The sequence below is a fragment of the Agelaius tricolor genome, unplaced genomic scaffold, assembly GCF_023055355.1.
Source record: "Agelaius tricolor isolate 1412-34295 unplaced genomic scaffold, bAgeTri1.0.p SCAF_31, whole genome shotgun sequence".
Taxonomy (NCBI): Eukaryota; Metazoa; Chordata; class Aves; order Passeriformes; family Icteridae; genus Agelaius; species Agelaius tricolor.
Window position 1 is genome coordinate 3,827,768 of NW_027269291.1, and position 21,442 is coordinate 3,849,209.

The 21,442-nt window shown below is 49.3% G+C and overlaps 1 protein-coding gene and 3 pseudogenes across 1 annotated transcript; 2 read left to right on the forward strand and 2 right to left on the reverse strand.

The window, feature by feature from the left end:
* The first annotated feature begins 2,396 nt into the window (after positions 1 to 2,396).
* Positions 2,397 to 3,201, forward strand: LOC139601453 (feather keratin Cos1-1/Cos1-3/Cos2-1-like). The gene is given in 3 exon segments (XM_071450553.1): positions 2,397 to 2,432; positions 2,435 to 2,530; positions 2,875 to 3,201. Coding segments are annotated over 3 exon segments (459 nt in total).
* Positions 3,202 to 5,181: 1,980 nt separating this feature from the next.
* On the reverse strand, positions 5,182 to 5,953 carry LOC139601679 (feather keratin Cos1-2-like; annotated as a pseudogene).
* A 7,441-nt stretch (positions 5,954 to 13,394) lies between these two features.
* Positions 13,395 to 14,180, reverse strand: LOC139601678 (feather keratin Cos1-2-like; annotated as a pseudogene).
* Positions 14,181 to 17,085: 2,905 nt separating this feature from the next.
* On the forward strand, positions 17,086 to 17,837 carry LOC139601454 (feather keratin Cos1-1/Cos1-3/Cos2-1-like; annotated as a pseudogene).
* Positions 17,838 to 21,442: the final 3,605 nt, after the last annotated feature.

Here is a 21,442-nt window from a genome sequence, read left to right on the forward strand (position 1 = left end):
CAGGCACCCACCAAAGCCACTTTATCACTCTCCTCTACAAGTGGACAGGGGAGAGAAAATATAACAATGATTCATGAGTTAAGGACCAGAAGAGACCTCTCACCAAATATTGTCACAGGTAAAACTGACTCAACTAAGGCATATTAATTGAATTTATAACCAATAAAATCAGAGCGGGATAATGAGAAGTAAAGTAAGTCTTATAAAAATAATCCAAAAAACTGAACATCTGCCCCCTACCTCCCCCTCCTTCCCAGTTTATCTCCTCCTCCCCCCCAGCAGAGCAGGGAGACAGGAATGGGGCTCATGGTCAATTCATCACAGGTTGTTCCTGCTGCTGCTCAAGGAGAGGAGTGGGAACCCTTCCCCTGCTCCAGGGTGGGGTCCCTCCCATGGGAGAAGTTCTCCATTAACTTCTCCAAAATGAGAAAGAGCTTAGGAACCATATCCCACAGGCTATGGCTCCCCAGGAACTGCTACAATGTGGGTCACTCTCCCATGGGGTCACTCCTTCAGGAACCCTCACAAAGTCATTCCAGCAAACCTGCTCCTTTCTTCACAAGTCCCTGCCAGGACTCTGCTCCAGCACAGGCTTCCCTCAGGGTCATGGCCTCCTCTCAGGCATTCACCTGCTCTGGTGTTGGCTCCTCCAGGGGCTGCAGGTGCATCTCTGCACTCCCATGCCCTTTGTGGGCTGCAGGGGCACAGCTGCCTCACCATGGTCTTCACCATGGGCTGCAGAGAAATCTCAATTCTGGAGGCTGGAGCAGCTCCTGCTCCTCCTTCTCCACTGGTGTCTGCAGAGCTGTTTCTCTCACATATTCTCACTCTGCTTTTCTCTGGCCCCAGCTACACCTGTGCAATATTTTTTTTCCCTCTTTAATGTGTTATTCCTGAGGCATCGCTTCCATTTCTGATGGGCTCAGCCTTGGCCAGTCGTGGGTCTGTCTTGGAGCCAGCTGGCTTTGGCTCTGCTGGACACTGAGGAAGCTTCCAGCAAATTCCCACAAAAGCCACCCCTGTAGCCCTCCTGCTACCAAAACCAGGCCATGCAAACCCAATACACATGGATTTGAAGGGTATATTATTGTGAATATGAAAATGGCTGGATGGACACAGCTTTAGTCTGTGGCTCTATGACCACATGGAGGTAGGGGAAGAGGGGCATATCTCAAGGCTCTATCTTGGGACTGGTGCTTTTTGGTATCTTTTTCAATCACAGGGATATTAGATTGAGTGTCCCCTTGGCATGTTTGCAGATGACACAAAGCTGAGCTGACACAACAGAAGGAGATTTCCATCCAGAAGGAGATTTCCATCCAAGAAGACCTGGAGAAACTTGAGGAGTGGGCCCATGAGAACCTGATGAAGTTTAAGAAGTTCAAGTGCAGGGTGCAGCAGCTGCATTAGGAAATCCCAGACATGAGGACAGACTGGGAGATGAACTCATTGAGAGCAGACCTGTGAAGAGGGAATTGGGAGTTCTGGTGGATGAAAACCTGGACGTGAGCCAACTGTTTGCCCTTGCAGTCCAGAAAGCCATCCTGGGCTGCATCACAAAAGGCCTGACTGGCAGGTTGAGGGCAGTGATTCTCCTACTCTGATCTTGTGAGATCCCAGATGGGTTCAGACATGGAGATTTCAGCACAAGAAAGACATGGACCTCTTAGAGCAGGTCCAAAAGGAAGCCACAAAGATGCTCAGAGGGCTGGAGCAACTCTGCTATGAAGATAGGCTGAGAGATTTGGGGTTGTTCTGCATGGAGAAGAGAAGGCATTGAGGCCACCTCATTGAGGCCAGTCAGTGTGTGAAGGGGGCTTACAAAAAGATGGATGCCAACATTTTACACAGGCAGATACTGATAGGACAAAGTGGAATGGTTTAAACTAAAAGAGGAAAGATGTAGATTTGATGTTAGGAACAAATTCCTTACTCAAGGGTGGTGAGGCAATGGAACTTCACATAGAAGCTGAGTCTGCCACATCCCTGAAAGTGTTCAAGGCCAGCTTGGATGGGGTTTGGAACAATCTCATCTAGTGAGTGTCACTGCTTCTCTTTATGAAGGTGTTCCATCCAGACCAAGCCATTCTGTGATTATATGATTCTATGATTCTATGAGTGCTGCAGTTTCTTCCTGAAAACAACACTTCAAACAACCCCAGAAGAGTGATCAGGATAGCATCACTTTCCTGGTCTGGGCCCATGCAGTACATAAACTGAGTTTTCTGCCTGCACTGCTGCATTCCTGCCTTAGAAATACTGGGGCCTTTAATCCCAGGGATCAGAAGAAGCCTTCATTGGGGAACAGGCACGGAACAAACCTGGAAATGAAAAGGCAGCAGTGTAGGAAATGAAAGCACAGCCCATATCATTAGGTGTGCTGGTTTGCATTCAAGATGAGCTTGCTGGGAAATTGTTACCTCTGCAAAGGCTGCCCCTGGTCCTGCGGCAGTGAAGGGCAGGTATAAAAGGCAGCCCAAGTCTCTGCTCTCTCATCCACTTCTCTTGCTTCCTTCTGCTTGGGAACCAGGTGAGTCTGAAGCCCCTTCTCTTTCTCTGCCAAAGTGAGATCTCCTCTTGGTGGGTATCTCAACTGATGTTGGCTTTCTCATATTTGGGGATTGGAGCATCTGGTCCTGAGAGAGGAAAGTGGGGAGGAGGCTGGCATGGAGAGAGGCTGGTGATGGTGGTGCCTTTTGCTTTATTTGCCTGGCAGAGAACTTCCTGAGTCAGGCTGCTCTTTGTAGGGCTCCTGGCCCAGTCTCCAGCTTCCCACTCATGATGGCCTTGGCTCTTTTGTGATGGGGTAACCAGGCTGCTCCTCACTCACCCACCCAGCCTTGTGCTCTGTTTCCTCTCTACTCTCTCTGCCAGGTGCATCTGCAGCCTCAAGACATGTCCTGCAACACCCAGTGCCGTCCCTGCCAGCCCTGTGGCCCCACTCCACTGGCCAACAGCTGCAATGAGTGCTGTGTCAGGCAGTGCCAAAACTCCACTGTGGTCATTGAGCCACCTGCTGTGGTGGTGACCCTGCCTGGGCCCATCCTCAGCTCCTTCCCACAGAACACCGTGGTGGGATCCTCCACCTCTGCTGCTGTTGGCAACATCCTCAGCTCTGACGGAGTTCCCATCAATTCTGGGGGCTTTGACATCTCCTCCATCACCAGGCGCTACGGTGGCAACAGATGTCGTCCCTGCTAAAGGTGCTGAGGGAGCCCCAACGAGACATCCTGAGGAACTCAGAACACAGTGTTGGGCAGAGGATCTAGGTTTTGAGTGCTGTTTGCACAATAGCTGACCGAACTTGCCTTTCTCTCCCTTTCCATTGTTTGCATTGGTTCCTATGTGCTTCTACGTTCCCCAAAGGCCAGCTTGATAGGGACCATTTGGTTTCTCCCCTTTGTGGGACAGGTAGACCAATATTATGCAGGAACTATTCCAGAGCCAAGGAGCGCAGACTCTCTGCTGCCCTTGGTGCTGCCTGTGCTGCTGACCTCTGCTTTCAGTGGCTTTGTTTCCTTCTTTCATTTCATTAAAGTTCTGCTGCATTCAAGTCTGGTGTGTGTGTGGTCCTTCCCTTGGTTGCACTTCTGAATACCAAAGGAGAAAGGTGTTGCTCAGTCATGGGAGTGGGTGAGGGCATAAGGAGACTCTTCTCCATTCACAGAGAAATGGAATTTTGGGGCACCATGGCAGCACAACTATTAAGGGTACAATCTCTTGGACCTGAGGAAGACATCCCCTGGTTGCTCTGCTTCCAGACACCATCAAGCCTTGTCTTGATGTATCTTTGTCCACAAATACCCAGAAAGCTGGGAGACCTTGAAGTAATAGCAGCCCCATGATTTCCTGAGGAAAGGTGCTCCTGTCAGTGCTCCTGACAGTGCCCCTGTCTCCCTCTCCTCTCCCTCTCCTCTCCCTCTCCTCATCATTGCTGGGTGACAGTGATACGCCCTATGGTGTTTGTTAAGTGGTTTGTTCTGTTGTACCCCCATGTTCTCCATGAGTTGGTTTGCCCCTGGGTTTTGCCCTCCCTCAAAGCTGTCCCTCATGCCATTCCCCACCCCTTGTTCCAGCTCTTTCCCTGCCTGTCAAGGCAACCCAGCCCCTTATTCCAGAACCTTGCCTGCCACTCTTACTTTGGGCCAATCCCAGACTACGACAACCCTTTGGAATTCCCCTAAACTTTGAAGCCCCATTGGCCCATGTGACTTACCCTCTCCTCCCACCTACCCTGATTGGTTCTGATCTGTTGATGTAATCCCCTCACTCCTCCCCTGATATCTCTCCATTGGTTGTTTTTTTGTATCCACCCCTTGATTTGTAACTGTATAAAATCCAAGCACTGTAGTTCTTAAGGCTCTTTTATTCCTGATTTCTTCACTTGGTGTGAGCTCTTTTCTGTTGGAGCCTCAAGACTAGAGAGCCTCCTCCTTCTCCTTTGCTCAGTCCCTGCTGTGGCTGTGACATTTTTCACTATAGAGCAAGCAGCTCCTCAGTTTCAGTTGCAGGTAAAATCCAAATCTCAGTTGTTCCCCACTCCTAGCATGGTGCCAGAATTTCTGCAGAGGTAGCCCAGGATCCAGTGGCTGCATCACTAGACAATGTAGGGGAGTGGAGGAGAAGGAAGAGATGAAGCTGTCAGCTGGACCCAGGAATTCTTGTTTCCCTTCACAACTGTTGCCTGATGTCTTCCTGATGGCCTTTAGCTGCTGAGTAGCCTGGGGAGACTTTGTCAGCTCCTAGGAAAAGGGCAGGAAGAAAAATCCACTGCAGGGAATCCCATTCTCTGCTTCCTGCACCTATTTTCCCTGAATGGACTGGAAGATTTTCTAGAGAACAAAGGAGGACTTAGAGGCCCAGGCTTGGATGCAAAACAACTTTATTCAGTGTAAAGAAAAAAAGGAGGTGGCGCAAAGAGAGCATCAGAGGCAGCCACTAAGATGCAGTAGAGTCCTGCAGAGTGTGCATCTGCTTGCCCAAAAGAGGGGGGGAGGGAGGGTCACGTGTCCCCATTAGACTGGCCTGAGGAGACACAGAAGACAAAGAAAAGAGGAAAAGAAGGTGGAAGAAGGGAACAATGGCTTGATGTTGAAAAGACAATGTTCCAAATCTCTATCTCCTGCCCAGATCTGTCTTCTGAGGTCTGGAAGCTCTTGCCAAAGGACTTTGCCAGCAGATTTAGCAGGGACGGCATCTGCTGCCACCATAGCAGTTGGTGATGCAGGAGAGGTCAAAGCCCCCAGAGCTGATGGGCACTCCCTGAGAGCTGAGGATGCTGCCAACAGCAGCAGAGGTGGAGGATCCCACGGCGGTGTTCTGGGGGAAGGAGCTGAGGATGGGCCCAGGCAGGGTCACCAGCACAGCAGGCGGCTGGATGGCCACATGGGAGTCCTGGCACTGCCTGACACAGCACTCATTGCAGCTGCTGGCCAGCGGGCAGGGGCCACAGGACTGGCCACAGGGGTTGCAGGGTGGGCAGCAGGACATGGCTCGGGCTCACAGGTGCACCTAGGATGGAAGGAGGGGAGAAGCAGAATGTGAGGACAAAGGAGAACCAACACTACCACCCAAACACCCTGCAGCCAAGGCTCCTCCTGGCCCACATTGCAGTGCCCAGCTCAAAGCCCAGGAGTCACCTCAGCCAAGTCCCAGCCTCACTCTGTCTGCACAAGACCTTCTCTCCCCTGCCCTCTCCCAGCACAAGCAGCTCCCAGCCCTGGGCTCTTGTAGCCCCTCTCAGCTGAGACCTCCAGCCAGGCAAGCGCTTGCTATAAAACAGCAGCATCAGGAGGAAGAGGAGAAGAGGCTTCCCACTCACCTTATTCCTGAGAGGAGGAGGTGAGAGAAGTGGATGAGAGAGCAGAGACTTGGGCTGCCTTTTATAGGAGACCTGCTCTGCCTCAGGCCCAGAGGCACCTTAGTGGAAGCCATAATTTTCTGACCAGCTCATGTCAAATGTGCGCCATTCCAGGTAATGGTATGAGCTGTGGCCTGGTTTCCTGTACTGCTGCCTTTTCATTTCCTGGCTTCTGCCACGTGCTTGCCTAGGTGAAGATCTCATTCTGTAAGTGCTGGGATGAGAATCTCAAGGATTTCTGAGGTAGAAGTCTCAGATCAAAGTCTGTTGGCATTCCTTGTGGGCAGGTGATGTTCACTTGGGTCATTTTTGAGCAGTTTAGTTTTGTCTAAGTTGTCAGGAAATGGGCACCTCTTTTGTGCTTGTTGCTCACACACCCAAGGACTGCTACGTGAGGGGACATGACAGAGCTTCCTCCCCTCTTTCTTAGCACTTGTTTTCTGTGTCTCCCCAGGCCAGTCTAAGTGGGGATATTTTGCCCTCTCTCCCTCTGCATGACAGGCAGATGGACGCCACGCAGGAGCTCCACTGCATTTTAGTGACTGTCCCTGGTGGTCTCCTTTTCTTCCTTAGACTCATTAAAGTTGTTATGCTCTCATGCCTTGGCCTCTAAGTTCTCCTTTGTTCTGTGACAACTCTTCCAATCTGCTCATGTATAACGTTTAAAAAGGCAGGGGGTGGGAGTCCCTGCAGTGGATTTTCCTCTGTGTTCTTCCCCTTGGAGCTAATGAAGACAACCTTGACTACTGTGCTAACAGAGGCCACCAATGAAATCACAAGTTCAAAGGGTGGCAGCAGTGGGCATAGGTTATAAAAATTCCTTTGCCTTCAGTCTTGAGTAATGCTCTAATCCATGTCATGCCCTAGATATCCATGGTCTCCTGCATGCAGAAAAGGAACTCTTCAAGGCTCTGCTGGGCTCAGAATAACTCAGGTACAGAATGTCCCATGAAGCCTGTGAGGTTCCACACATGCTCCTGCCCTCAGTTCAGGACGGAGACGTGATCTTTCTCCATTTTACTGGCCCCTGTGCACATCTTGCTATGTCCAGAAACGAAGGCTTCATCTGCTCCTGCTGAGACCCAAGCGGTCTCAGTTGCCAGCACTCAAATAACCTCCAGATCCTCTTCACTCAGTGTGTGACCCTCATGGACAGCCCCTCCGTGTTGGTCTTTGTGCTGAAACTCTCAGTGCTCTTGGTAGATCCCATTTAATTACTAAAATACTGTGATAAGGTCCTCCCCAAGAGTCCTGTTCTCCAGGGAGAAAAGGCTACACTCCTTCAGTCTTTCCTCATAGCACAGGTTCTCCAACTCTTTGCTTTACCTTGACACAATGGGGTGGGAGCAGCTGCTGGATCAGGATCAGCAAAGGCCACATCAGGAGACTTGGATTAAGCAATGGCTTTCCTGGGTGGGCCAGGAAAGCAGAACCACCTGGGTGAAGATGACCACAAACCCAATGTACATATGACCAAGGCTTGCAAGAATCACTGGTTTTCCTGGTGACAAGAAAAGTCTCCATCAGCTTTGATGCAGCAGTGGAGCCAGATCTTCACAAAGGCAACATGACGAGGAAGAACAATTGCAGTAAGGTCTGCAGGTACTGATTGCTCCATGCAGGGCCATTCTTCACTAGGGTAAGCAGATACGTGGAGAAGATGTTCATTGTATGTGTGGTAATTCCTGATTGCACTGACCTTTTGATTGTCTCATTCTTAATTGTCTAATTCAAATGCCCAAGACTGCTGATAGCTGCACAGTCACAGAATCATGAAAACGCCTTCAAGATCATCAAGTCCAACCTTAAATCTAACACTGCCTGCTCTACCGCTAACCCATGTTCCCATGTGCCACACTTACACTTCTTTGAAATCACCTCCAGGAGTGGTGACTTAACCACCTTCCTCAACAGTGTGTTCCAATGCTTGATATTGAATTTTTCCCTAATATCCAATCTAAACCTCCCCTGGTGCAACTTGAGGCCAATTCCTCTGGTCTTATCACTTGTTACTTGGGAGCAGAGACTGACACCCACCTCACTATAGCCCCCTTTCACATAGTGTTAAGAGTGATAAACTTTCCCCTTGGCCTCCTTTTCTCCAGACAAATCCAGTTCTCTCTAAAAGGTAGCTCATAGGTGAAGGTCACTGGGAAGAGAAGAGAACACAATTTTTCTGAGTACTCTTAATACAGCACTAGGGTCAGACCCTCCCAGCAGAAGCCCACCTGAGTATAACACTGAGTGTTGATCACAGAGTAATGAAGGAAGCAAAATAAAAACTGTTTCATGTCACGTGCAGACCTTGGGCATGTGTACAAGAAGCATGAGAGCAGGGTTGGTTTCTGGCCACCAGAGGAGTCCAGAGGAATGACACAGGTACACATTACCTGGATGCCACTGGCCCTTAATCTAAACCTTCTTTGTCCACTGATGTCTTTCTGCCCTGAAATCCTTGATGCTGTCATACTGGCACTTTGAGAAATGACCCTTCATATAGGAAAGCACGTGGCAGAAGCCAGGAAATGGAAAAGCCACAGTGCAGGAAACTGGGACACAGCTCCTACCATTAGCTGGGATAGCTCACATTTGACATGAGCTGGTCAGAAAATTATGACTTCCACTAAGGTGCCTCTGCACCTGAGGCAGGTCAGGACTGCTATAAAAGGCAGCCCAAGTCTCTGCTCTCTCATCCACTTCTCTCACCTCCTCAGGAATCAGGTGAGTGGGAAACCTCTTCTCTTCCTGCTGCTTCAAGAGCAGCTCTTGCCTGGCTGGAGGTCTCAGCTGAGAGGGGCTACAAGAGCCCAGGGCTGGGAGCTGCTTGTGCTGGGAGAGGGCAGGGGAGAGAAGGTCTTGTGCAGACAGAGAGAGGCTGGGACTTGGCTGAGGTGGCTCCTGGGCTTTGAGCTGGGCACTGCAATGTGGGCCAGGAGGTGCCTTGGCTGCAGGGTGTTTGGGTGCAGTGCTGCTTCTCACGTGTCCTCACTTTGTGCTTCTCCCTGCCCTCTGTGCCAGGTGCACCTGTGAGCCCGAGCCATGTCCTGCTGCCCGCCCTGCAACCCCTGTGGCCAGTCCTGTGGCCCCTGCCCGCTGGCCAGCAGCTGCAATGAGTGCTGTGTCAGGCAGTGCCAGGACTCCCATGTGGCCATCCAGCCGCCTGCTGTGCTGGTGACCCTGCCTGGGCCCATCCTCAGCTCCTTCCCCCAGAACACTGCCGTGGGATCCTCCACCTCTGCTGCTGTTGGCAGCATCCTCAGCTCTCAGGGAGTGCCCATCAGCTCTGGGGGCCTTGACCTCTCCTGCATCACCAACTGCTATGGTGGCAGCAGATGCCGTCCCTGCTAAATCTGCTGGAAACCTCCTTGGGCAAGAATTTCCAAGACCTCAGAACATGGTTCTGGGCAGAACATGATTCTGCGCAGGAGACGGAGCTTCTGGACATTCTATTTACAGCTTTAGGATGATTTCTTTCTCCTACTATTCCATATTTCTGTGCTGTCCATGTGTCCCCAGGCCAGCCCAGGGGACCTGTTTGCCTCTCTTTAGGGCAGGCAGATGGACCCCCTGCATGAGCTCCACTGCATCTTAGTGGCTGCTCCTGGTGCTCTCTGTGAACCACATCCTTTTCTTTACACTCAATAAAGTTCTTTTGCATCCAAGCCTTGGCCTCTGAATCATTTTTCATTTTCTGGCAAACCTTCCATATTGCTTAGGGAAAATGGTGGAGGAAGAAGAGGGTTCAACTCCCTTGAAGCTGACAAAGTCATACCTGGCTACTCAACAGCCAAAGGTCATCAGGAAGACCATGGCTCCAAAGTTTGCAAAAGTTGTTTAGGGAAACAGCAATGTCTGGGGACAGCCTATAACCTCACTTCTTTTTCTCCTCCCCTCCATTACCCGGTCTACAGTCCGTGGCCTGCACACAGGAGCATGGGTAGATGAGATACACTCCCTCAGCACATGCAGGACTCAGCTGGTATCCCAGACATGCAGGGCTGAGGTAATTCACAAGTTTCCTATCAGACGTATGCAGGCTAATGCAGTGGTAAATGAATTTCAGCTGAATTTGTGCCAATGTCTTAGGGCTTTATTATAAATTTGTGACATTTCTCACCTGTATGAATGTATGTAATTTGTCCATCGAGTTCTTTCTGGATGAGGCCTTTGATCAAACCAGTGCCCACTGCTGCTGGGTCAACCTTTGACTGACAGTCCACGCTCACTTTGTGACCTCATTCCTGTGTTTGCTCTGTACTGTGTTGTGCTTGTCTCCAGGAGAGAGAACAAGGATGTTTGTTGCAAAAATGGGTTGCCTACCTCTGTATGGCCCCTTCTCCAGCCACAGTGTGTTTTTTCTCACAGTGCCTTCTTACCAACAGTCCTTGTTTGGGTCCCTGGCTATCTGTCATTGAGATGCTTTATCACCCGGGCTTCTGCACCACCTGTGGCTCAAACATCCATACGGACTTGGACTGAAAAAGGAGAAGTAGCAAAGATAGAGAAGGAAGAAAAGCTATATAAACTATCTCTGAATTTGGGGGTTAATTTCTTTATATTTTAATATACATTTTAATATACAATCTGATTATGAAAATAAAAGGCAAAAAGGTTAACATCAGAAGGAAAATCACAGGGTGCAACATTTTATTACGAACTTCAGTTGCTCTTGGTGACCATCCAAACAAAATGTCCAGACAATTGTGTTCCCTGTCTTTCTCTGGTTGCTTCATCACCCGGTGGATTTTTCTACATGAGGATGAATGGTAATCAAAATTTTCTGTCCATTTTCTCCAGCTTCTTTCAATGGCATTTTTCACATCCAAGTGAGGTTCATTCAGTAGGATCAGACTGCTGCTTTTAAGCCAATGCCTAATTAAATCATAACAATTGGCAAGATACAAGAGGAGCTACATAACTAAAATCACATCCCATAATGTCAACAAAGTTACAAGCACAAATACTAGGGTACTTGCATGTACAATAATGTTGTCTACAAATACAAAATCACAAGGGGTTCTCCCAAAAGCACATCCATTCCATCAGGCCCATCTCCATTGGGATCTAATCCTGACACAATGATTTGGTATATGCTATATACAGAAGCACCACGCATTTTTACAACATAAAGTGTGGCTTACGATTAGTGGGGTCATAAAGGAAAAGTAATAGTTTCTACTATTATCTAATTGCTAGGAGTTGAATTCCCTTTTGCATTATCCCAGGTTACCTTTTGAACGCCACCTTCCTTTGTAATTGCTGCTTCAGTAAATTGCACCCACAGGAGAGAAGTGGGTGTAGTGCAGAATGCATATGGTTACCATATTGATTAACATAAACAAAAGAAGCCAGGGTTTCAACCTGTGGGTTGAGCTTGTTGGCGTGTCGACCAAATTTGGTTCCTGCTGGCAATGATTGCTCCAACAAAAATGATAAGCAGTTCTTTGATAAGTAACTCAATTTTCAGTGGGATGTGCTGGCACAATTCCCAGTAATGTTCCTGGAAAGATAAAACAGTACAAGTCTCAGCAGAGCTGGCCTAGACAGGTTACCACTTAATTGCTCAAGGTGTATACCAGCTTGGAGTAAGTACCTTTTACACACATTACAAAAGTACCTATTTCCACTCAGAGTATCTCTCTTCTGTCTCTTTAAATGCAGTTGAGTTGAGTAATAAAAATGACTTTATTACAAATAACACACTTGGCATGGAAATTGGTGTAAATTATCTTCTACTGTAAAAACAGGGTAGTGCACCGTTGTTGGAGGTTAGGATTTTTCCATTTCTTTTCTTTCTCCCAGGGAATTTTTCTCCCATTTATTGCCTAAGACATGGGAACAATGATACTTGGGAGAGAAAAGATATGGCTGGGATGGGAAGGAGAGGGGAAGGGTGCAGTTGGCTGCAGTCTCTTATCTGGGGGGTGAGCTTGGTGGCCGGGGAGGTTTTCTCTTTGGAAGTGCAGAGACACTGTGGGACTTGGCTGCGGGTGAGGGACTGGGCTCAGCCTTCTCTCGCCTTCTCTCTTGGGGGATTGGAGGGGAGATGGTTGTGGTCTTTGTGCTGGACTGCTGCTGTGGGGAGAATTTGATGACACTGCAGAGTTTTGTCCTTCACTGCTTCCCCTTACCATGGGTGAGCCTCTGCTTGAAAGAGGGGCGAGCACTAGCATCTTTCCTACACCCAATCTCACTGGGAGGGACCCTCACTATCTGCTTGGGTGCCTCAGGAAAAGCCTGGGACCCCTGTGTGCTCCCTCTCTCTGGAAGGAGTATCTCCTGGCTGCTTGCAGGAGCCCTGATGCCACTGCCATCCCCAGGACATCACATGGGAGACCTGAGAGCCAGGGGAAAACTCCAAGCAACCCGCTCCCTCACATTCTCTCTCCTTTGGGGGCTGCCCAGCTCCACTGTTTTCTGCCCCCGCTCTGGTGGTTTTTGCCACATTTTAATTCAACGCCCCATCTCTGCCTGGACTCCCGCTGCTCCTGCCATGGCTTCAGGGTTTTTTGCAATGCTTCGTTTGTCTCCATGAGCCTGCTCACCTCTGTTGTTCCAGCTCACCTCTCCAAGGTTCCTCCTACAGCACAATTCACCACCCTCAGTGGCACTGAGACCGGCTGCTCCCCGTGAGTTTTGCAAAGGGAGCCACCTCCCCTCTCCTCCACTGCCTGAGCCGCCATCGCCTCATGAGGGAGCTGAGCTCGCGCCACAGCGCCCCCTGCTGGCGCGGGGGAATCACCGCACCTGCCCTGCCCGGCCGGGAGCCAGCAGCGCCCCTGCTGGCTGTGCCCGGAACTGCACCGAAGGGGAAAGCGCCTGCGGCCGAGAGAGGCCAGGCCTGGGTGTCTGGGTCCGTTTGGTTTTGCTGCTGCTGTTGTTGTTTGTTTGCCTTGTTATGTATATTCTAGTAGAGAACTGCTGTTCCTTTTCCAACATCTTTGTCTGACAGCCCGGCATTTTCAAAGTTATAATAATTTGGAGGGAAGGGTGTAATATTTTCCATTCTGTGAAGATTCCCGCCTTCCTTGGCAGACACCTTTGGAGCCATCTTTTCCCTGATTGCCATTGGCTGTGGAGTGGCCAGGGATGTTCTTCATCCACTCCAATGGAAAAGGCAGAAAGGAAAATCCACTACAGGGAGTCCAACACTCTGCCCATCCACCTTCTACCCTGAGCAGACTGGAACAGTTGCCACGGAAAGAAGGACAACTTAGAGGCCAAGGCTTGGATGCAAAACAACTTTAATGAATGTAAGGTAGAAACAGAGGTGGCTCACAGACAGCACCAGGAGCAGCCACTAAGATGCAGTGGAGCTCATGCAGGGTGTCCATCTGCCTGCCCGAAAGATGGAGGGAGGGCAACACATCCCCCTAGGCTGGCCTGGGGAGACACAGAGAGCAAAGGAAAGACAAAAAAAAGTAGAAGGGAACAATGGCTCAGACATTAAATACCATGTCTTAAAGCTCTATCTCCTGCGCAGGAGCCAGCTTCTGAGGTCTTGGAGGTTCTTGCCTAAAGACTTTAGGCAGCTTTAGCAGGGACGGCACCTGCTGCCACCATAGCAGTTGGTGATGCAGGAGATGTCAAAGCCCCCAGAGCTGATGGGTACTCCGCCAGAGCTGAGGATGTTGCCAACAGCAGCCGAGGTGGAGGATCCCACGGCGGTGTTCTGGGGGAAGGAGCTGAGGATGGGCCCAGGCAGGGTCACCACCACGGCCGAGGGCTGGATGGCCACATGGGAGTCCTGACACTGCCTGACACAGCACTCATTGCAGCTGCTGCCCAGCGGGGTGGGGCCACAGGGCTGGCAGCAAGGGTTGCAGGGTGGGCAGCAGGACATGGCTCGGGCTCACAGGTGCACCTAGGATGGAAGGAGGGGAGAAGCAGAATGTGAGGACAAAGGAGAACCAGCACTACCACCAAACACCCTGCACAGTGTGAGCACCTCCTGGCCCACATTGCAGTGCCCAGCTCAAAGCCCAGGAGCCACCTCAGCCAAGTCCCAACCTCGCTCTCTGTCTGCACAAGACCTTCTCTCCCCTGCCCTCTCCCAGCACAAGCAGCTCCCGGACCTGGGCTCTTGTAGCCCCTCTCAGCTGAGACCTCCAGGCAGGCAAGAGCTGCTCTTGAAGCAGCAGCAGCAGCAGGAGGAGGAGAAGAGGCTTCCCACTTACCTGATTCCTGAGGAGGAAGAGAAGGTGAGAGAAGTGGATGAGAGAGCAGAGACTTGGGCTGCCTTTTATAGCAGTCCTGACCTGCCTCAGGCCAACAACTAAGTTCCACCTTAGTGGAAGTCGTAATTTTCTGACCAGCTCATGTCAAATGCAAACTATCCCAGCTAATAATGGGGCTGTGTCCTGTTTTCCTGCACTGCTGCCTTTTCATTTCCTGGCTAATTCCGCGTGCTTTCCTATTTGAAGATCTCTTTCTGTAAGTGTCAAAATGAGAGCACCAATGATTTTCAAGGCACAAAGACGTCAGCACAGGCAGAAGTCTCAGATTAATTGTTATTGGCATCCCCTGTGGGGTGGTGATGTTTACCTCTGTCATTCCTGTGGTCTTGGCGGTGGCAAAGTTGTCAGAAAATGGTCACTGCTCTTGTACTTCTCTCTCACGTGCCCAGGGACTCTGCTGTGAGGGGACATACTGTGTTTCCACAACAGAGATCTCAGCTAATGACGTTTCCTGACCTTATTTGAATGTACAGTTTTTTGTTTGTTCCATGAAGACATGTGTGAGTACACGTGTGTTAAGTCTAGGCTTGCAGTAAAATTCCTGGTGAAATTAGCAAGAAGGTAATTCTAGGAGGTATTCAAAAACATTATTAACAAGGCAGTCATTTTTCACAACCAGTGTGAGTTCATGTGAGGAATGCCCTGCTTGTCAAACCTAATTTCCTTTCACAACAAGGTATCCCACCTAGCTGATGAATGGTAGCCAACTGATGCAGTCTTTTATGCAATTCTCTGAAGTTTTTGATACCATTTCTCACAGGATCCTTCTGGACAAAACTGGATAAATACATTTCGTGATGGGTGAGCAACTGGCTCATGGGTCAGGCACAAAGGGTGACAGTGGAGGGGTCACACAGAGTGAAAAGGTCCTGGAGATGATTTGAGTGCTGGCAACTGAGACCACTGCTCAGGTCTCACTAGGAGCAGATGAAGCCTTGGTTTCTGGATATAGGAAGAGCCAATCACTAACCTGAAGATCAACATGCTGCTGGCCAAGACTGGGCCAATAAGGGAGGTTGGTAATGCCTCTGTGATGACATATTTAAGAAGAAAATCAAAACAAAGTCACACAGTTTTTCTCCAAGTAGGAAAGAGGAGGAGTTGAGAACATGAGAGGGGAAACAATATGGCAACTCCAAGATCAGTGGAGAAGGAGGGGCAGGAGGTGCTCCAGATGCCAGAGCCAGGATTCATCTGCAGGCTGTGGTGAAGACCATGGTGAAACAGCTGTGCCTTTGCAGCCATGGGGATCCACAGGGGATGCAGAGATCCACCTGCAGCCCATAGATCCATGGGGGATGCAGAGATCCACCCACAGCCCCTGGGGATCCACAGGGGATGCAGAGATCCACCCACAGCCCCTGGGGATCCATGGGGGATGCAGAGATCCACCCACAGCCCCTGGGGATCCACAGGGGATGCAGAGATCCACCCACAGCCCCTGGGGATCCATGGGGGATGCAGAGATCCACCCTCGGCTCATGGGGAAGGTGCCCTTGCATTGGATGGATGCCTGGAGGATGCTGTGATCCAGTGGGAAACCTGGTAGAGAGAGGGGGCTGTGCTTCCAGGCTGTAGCAGTCTGTCCTTGGAGGAGTGCACCCCGTGGAAAGATAGACCCACGTTGCAGCAGTTTTGGGAGGACTGTCTGCCCATTGGAGGGACTCCCATTGCAGCTGGTGCAGTAGGGCTGCTGCTCGTGAGAGTGGACCCACGCTGGAGAAGTTCCTGGAGAACTGTCTCCCATGGAAGGGGCCCTATGGCCTCGCAGGGGAAGGACTCCTCTCTAGGAGCAGCGGAAGAAAATCTCAGTGATGAACTGACCCAAAAACCCCTATGCCCTATCTCACTGTCAGTGGGAAGGAGGGAGGGTCTGGGGGAAAAAAGGTGTATAAAGGGATTATTTTGCTTCTCATCATCCTCCTCTGATTTTGGTAGTAATAAAGTCATTTTGAAACTTTAAGTTGAGCCTGTTTTGCCCTTGAAGTGTTTTCACCTGGTTCTTATCTCACTCATAAATCCTTTGTTATATTTTTTCCCCTCTCCACTGCCCAGCTGTAGCAGGGGAGGGTGAGTGAGCGACTCTTCAGGGTGCCAAGTGTCAAACCACAACACTTGCATAGCTTGAGTGTGCTTGATACCAATTCCAACTTGTGAAATATCTGAGAACTGAATATAACAACAGCAGATGGGCCTTTTAGCCATATGCTAAAGGAGGTGTGAGGTACGTATCTGTCCCTCTGTGCTGGCCATGTACACCAGGCAACAGAACAGAGGAAAAGAAGAGATGAAGCTGTGAACTGTTCCCACACACTGTTGTTTTCTATCTCCACTACCAGTATATTTTGGATTGGTGGTCTAATCACTATTGGCTGTAGAGTAGCAGGGATGTCTTCATCAGGTCCAAGGGAAAGGGCACAAAGTAAAATCCACTGTAGGTACTCCCTCTTCTTCCTCTATCTTTTTTCCTGAGCAGACTGGAATCGTTCCTACGGGGAGTATGAGGGGCAGACACTAAGATGCAGTGGAGATCCTGGAGGTTGTCCTTCAGCCTCTCCTGTGGAAGGAAGGAGGGAAAAATGTCCTCACTAGACTGGCCCAAAGAGATAAAGACAACAAAAGAAAGAGAAAAGTCAAGAAGGAAATAGCAACCTGAAGCTCTATCATGTGCCCAAACAATGGAGACCTTGGGCATGAAGGTGAGAAGCACAAGAGTGGTGCCCCTTTCCTGACAACTTTGCCATAAACTAATCCACAGGCATGAAACAGGTTCACATCACCTGCCCACAGGGGATGCTGCCAGCCCTTGATCTGAGCATTGTGCCTGTGCTGATGTCTTTCTGCCCTGAATTTCTTGAACCTCTCATCTTGACACTTGGAGAAATTTGCATAAAAGAAAGCACGTGGAATGCACTAGGAAATGAAAAGGCAGCAGTGCAGGAAAACAGGACACAGCCCCATTATTAGCTGGGATAGTTTGCATTTGACATGAGCTGGTCAGAAAATTATGGCTTCCACAAAGGTGCCTGTTGGCCTGAGGCAGGTCAGGACTGCTATAAAAGGCAGCCCAAGTCTCTGCTCTCTCATCCACTTCTCTCACCTCCTCCTCCTCAGGAATCAGGTGAGTGCAAAGCCTCTTCTCCTCCTGCTTGAAGACCAGCTCTTGCCTGCCTGGAGATCTCAGCCGAGAGGGGCTGTCGTAGTGAGGGGATGAGAGCTGCTTTTCCTATGAGAGGGCCAGGGAAAAGTCTTGTGCAGAGAGAGGCTGGGACTTGGCTGAGGTGGCTCCTGGGCTTTGAGCTGGGCACTGCAATGTGGGCCAGGAGGTGCCCACATTGTGCAGGGTGTTTGGGTGCAGTGCTGCTTCTCACATGTCTTCACTTTGTGCTTCTCCCTTCCTTCCATCCTAGGTGTACCTGTGATCCCGAGCCATGTCCTGCTGCCGGCCCTGTGACCCTTGCTGCCAGCCCTGTGGGCCCACCCCGCTGGGCAGCAGCTGCAATGAGTGCTGTGTCAGGCAGTGCCAGGACTCCCACGTTGTCATTGAACCCTCCCCTGTGCTGGTGACCCTGCCTGGGCCCATCCTCAGCTCCTTCCCCCAGAACACCGCCGTGGGATCCTCCACCTCTGCTGCTGTTGGCAGCATCCTCAGCTCTCAGGGAGTTCCCATCAGCTCTGGGGGCTTTGACCTCTCCTGCATCACCAACTGCTATGGTGGCAGCAGATGCCGTCCCTGCTAAAGCTGCTGGCAACCTCCTCGGGCAAGAACCTCCATGACCTCAGCACCTGGTCCTGGTCAGGAGATAGAGCTTTGGGACATTGTAATTTGAATTTCAAGGCATTGTCCCTTTCTTCTCCTGTCTCATTTTGTTCTTTCCTTTGCTGTCCATGTATCCTCAAGCCAGTCTAGTGGAGACCTGTTACCCTCTCTTCCCTCTGCAGGAAAGCAGAGGGACACCTCCACTGCATCTTAGTAGATGCTTCTGGTGCCCTCTCTGAGCCACTCTGAGTATTTTTTTCCTCTACACTCAATAAAGCTTTTTTGCATTCATGTATGTGCCTCTGAGTCCTCCTTCGTTCTGTAACAACTGTTTCATTCTGCTCAGGGAAAATAGCTGGAGAAAGAAAATGATGGGATTCCCTGTAGTAGATTTTCCTTTGTGCCTTTTCCCTTGGAGCTAAGCCATCCATAGCTTCTCAGCAGCCAAAGGCTGGGAGACTCCCTCTAAAGGGTGGCAGGAATGGGGAAGGGAAAAACAATTCCTGGGACCAGCCCACAACCTCATCTCTTCCTTCTCCACCTTTCCCTTTCCTGGTCGAGGCTCCATGGCATGCAAACAGAAGCACAGGCTGGTGAGTTGCACTCCCTCAGCACAGGCAGGCAAAGCTGCTGTCCAGACAATGCAGGGCTGAGACAATTCACAAGCTGGGATTGGTATCAGCCATACTCAGGGTACGCAGTGGTAAATGACTTTTGGTTGACTTTGTGCAAATGACTTACTGCTTCACTAAAGGTTCATCTTTCTTCCACTTATAGATGGATGTTACCTGAACACTGTCTTCCCTTTTGACCAAACCAGTGCCCAAGAGTATCAGTTAAAGATGATGGACCCTGGTTTTTGTATGCAGTATGTAGCTTATATATAGTTTAGGCTTTTGCAAAGTATTGAAACGGACTATGTGTTAATGTTAAATGCCTTTATTTATGTTAAGATCAATGTACTTGTGGAGTATCTTATCTGAATAACAGTGAAAAGAACCAGGAGGATAAACACCAAGAGAAAAATGCAAGGAGAGATTTAATACTGATCCTCCGATTATCAAAAAGTGTCAAACAATGGAATAGAGCTTCCAGAAGAAATTAAATATATAAAATTTATCTACAGGATGGCATTAAGACAAGTCAAAAGTTGAGCCAAACAAAAAAATTCCCGGAACATGTAAATCCACAAGAATGTTTGAATATGTATAATCCTCATGAATATGCATTTAACCGATGTAATGAAAAAGTATGTAAGAAAATTGTTTTAAGCTAATGGGCTGCTCCTGGCAGTTTGCCAAGCACCTCTGCGCTGGATACTGTCCCTTTTATCCCTTATTAAACTTTTAAAAATTTTAAAGAGTGACCCTTGTTTCTCACATCCACTAAGAGAATTGCTAAAAGCTTATAAACGTTGTCCAACTTCATGAAGAGCGATGTGGGCAAAATCTGCAGTTAGTTGCAGAGAAAACTTGAACTTTGGCAAAAGATGGGAGAGGGAACCCCAGCAAAGGAGAAGACCTGGTATCCATACCAGTGGAGGCTGAACTCAAAGAGAAATATGTTGTGGAGCAGCAACAGAAAGATCTGATTGAGTTGCAAATAGCCTTGGGGGCTGAAACAATAGCCCACCTCAGGGCAGACTGAGAATGGAATGCCCAGAAGAAGCTAGCCCAAAACCTGAAAAACCAGTTAAACAAACTTGTCCAAAGCCAAAGAGCTTTGGACTTGCAAATTAATACTGTTGGGGAAGGTGTGAAGAATTAATTAGAGTTTTTCAGCCCTGAGGAAAAGGTGGACCTCCTTAAACATGATGTCACAGTCCTTAGCCCTTGTGAGTTTAACGCAGCAAAACCAAACCCTCCCTGCACCCTTAACTCCACCCATCTGTAAAAATAGAGGAGGCAGAGAGGGAGGCAGGACTCCCTGAGCCTGGTATCACTTCACTCCACTCTCCAGACAAGAGGTTTGAGTCAGCAAAGCCAATCCTCCACTTCCTTTCATCCCAAGCTCTGCCCACTTGTAAAGACAAAATTCATTTATCAGGAGGGAGAGTTCACAGTAATATTATCTCTGCAACAGAACTGCTTAAGTTACAAGGGAAAATTTGTAATTGTCCCAAAGAAAATGGAACAGAGAAGGTTTTTAAAATTTCACTGATGGGGATTGTCTTGGTTTAAGATAATTTAAAGAGCTAGGCAATCTAAAATAAGTAATCTTCCCTTAATTCCAACCAACCCCTTTCCACCAATAAAGAACAAAATATGAGTAGATATAAATGAAAAAAATAGCAGTTTACTAAATAACGGTAAATTACGGCTAGATACAAAATTGCTGAACCTCAAAAAACCCATGAGAACCAAGAGAGACATGAAATTCCAGAAATATCCTTCCCGAGGTGTCTGCATGGCTTGAGGGACAAGGGGAAGATGGCATCACACCCTTTCCTTCCAAGATGGCAGGTGACCATGTGGTCCTGGGAGAAAAGGGACAAGATAATGGTAAATCCTACCCGGAAGGGCAAGAACCTGTAGACAAGTTCTAGTGGCTGATGAAGACTTGCCAGCTCACATGGGGTCTGCACTGCTGCTGCTTCCTCCTGCCATTCATGGGGCACCCCTGGTGCTGCTGCTGTGCTCTGCACTCTGCCTGTGGTGGATGGGAAAGGACAGGTCTGTCCACAGCAGCATAGGGTGGTCTGACCCCAGGAATTTGCTCGCTTTTTCACTGCTGGCAGAGTTTTTGAAGTTCATTTCAAAAAAGTTGCTAATTGTGAAATGCAGTCTTTACAAGTGGCTACAGTTGGTAAATCCAAAGTAACTGCCTTCAAAGCCAAGATCCCACCTTCAACACAAGGTGAAGAAAAAGAGAAAAGAAGGTGAAGAAAAGAAAAATGTGCCATGAAAGAGAAAGAGTCTCTGTTTCCACATTCTTCTTTCCTGGAGTAGGGGCTAATCCATCTTGACCCGCTTGCTGTAGTGTGGCTGCCTGTGGTGACAGGCAGCACCTGTGTGGTTCACCTACAGACAGCTCAAAACTGCTACCTGTAGTCTCACTGAGACAATGGAACAAAAACAAAAAGAGAAACCAAAAATGAAGAAGCCTTTCCCAAAGCAAGACCAAGAGCCGATCCAGGCCATAGCCCATGGGGTGTTCGGTTCACAGGAATGGGGACTGCGACTGCGTAGCCTGAATATGGCAGATATTGATATCAGCTTGTGATTCACCTCAGCCTTGCACGTCTGGAGGGCAGCCAGGCCTTGCCAGGTGATGAAGAAGTGTATGGGTTGCTTATCTCATCTGTCTTTGACCATCTGTGCTGACCACAGACCTGTAGACGTATGATGGAAGGGAGGAGAAGGCAGAAGTGAACTTGTGGGCTGTCCCCAGAACTTTGTTTCCCATCTCTATTGCTGCGACCCTTCAAAGCCAGGGTTTCCCTGAAGGCCATTCTCTGTGGGGTAGCCAAGGAAGATTTTGACAGCTCCAAAAGAAAAGGCATGAAGTAAAATTCACTGCAGGGAGTCCCTTGCTTTCTCCATCTTTTTCCTAGAGTTGACTGGAAGAGTTGTCATGGAAAGAAGG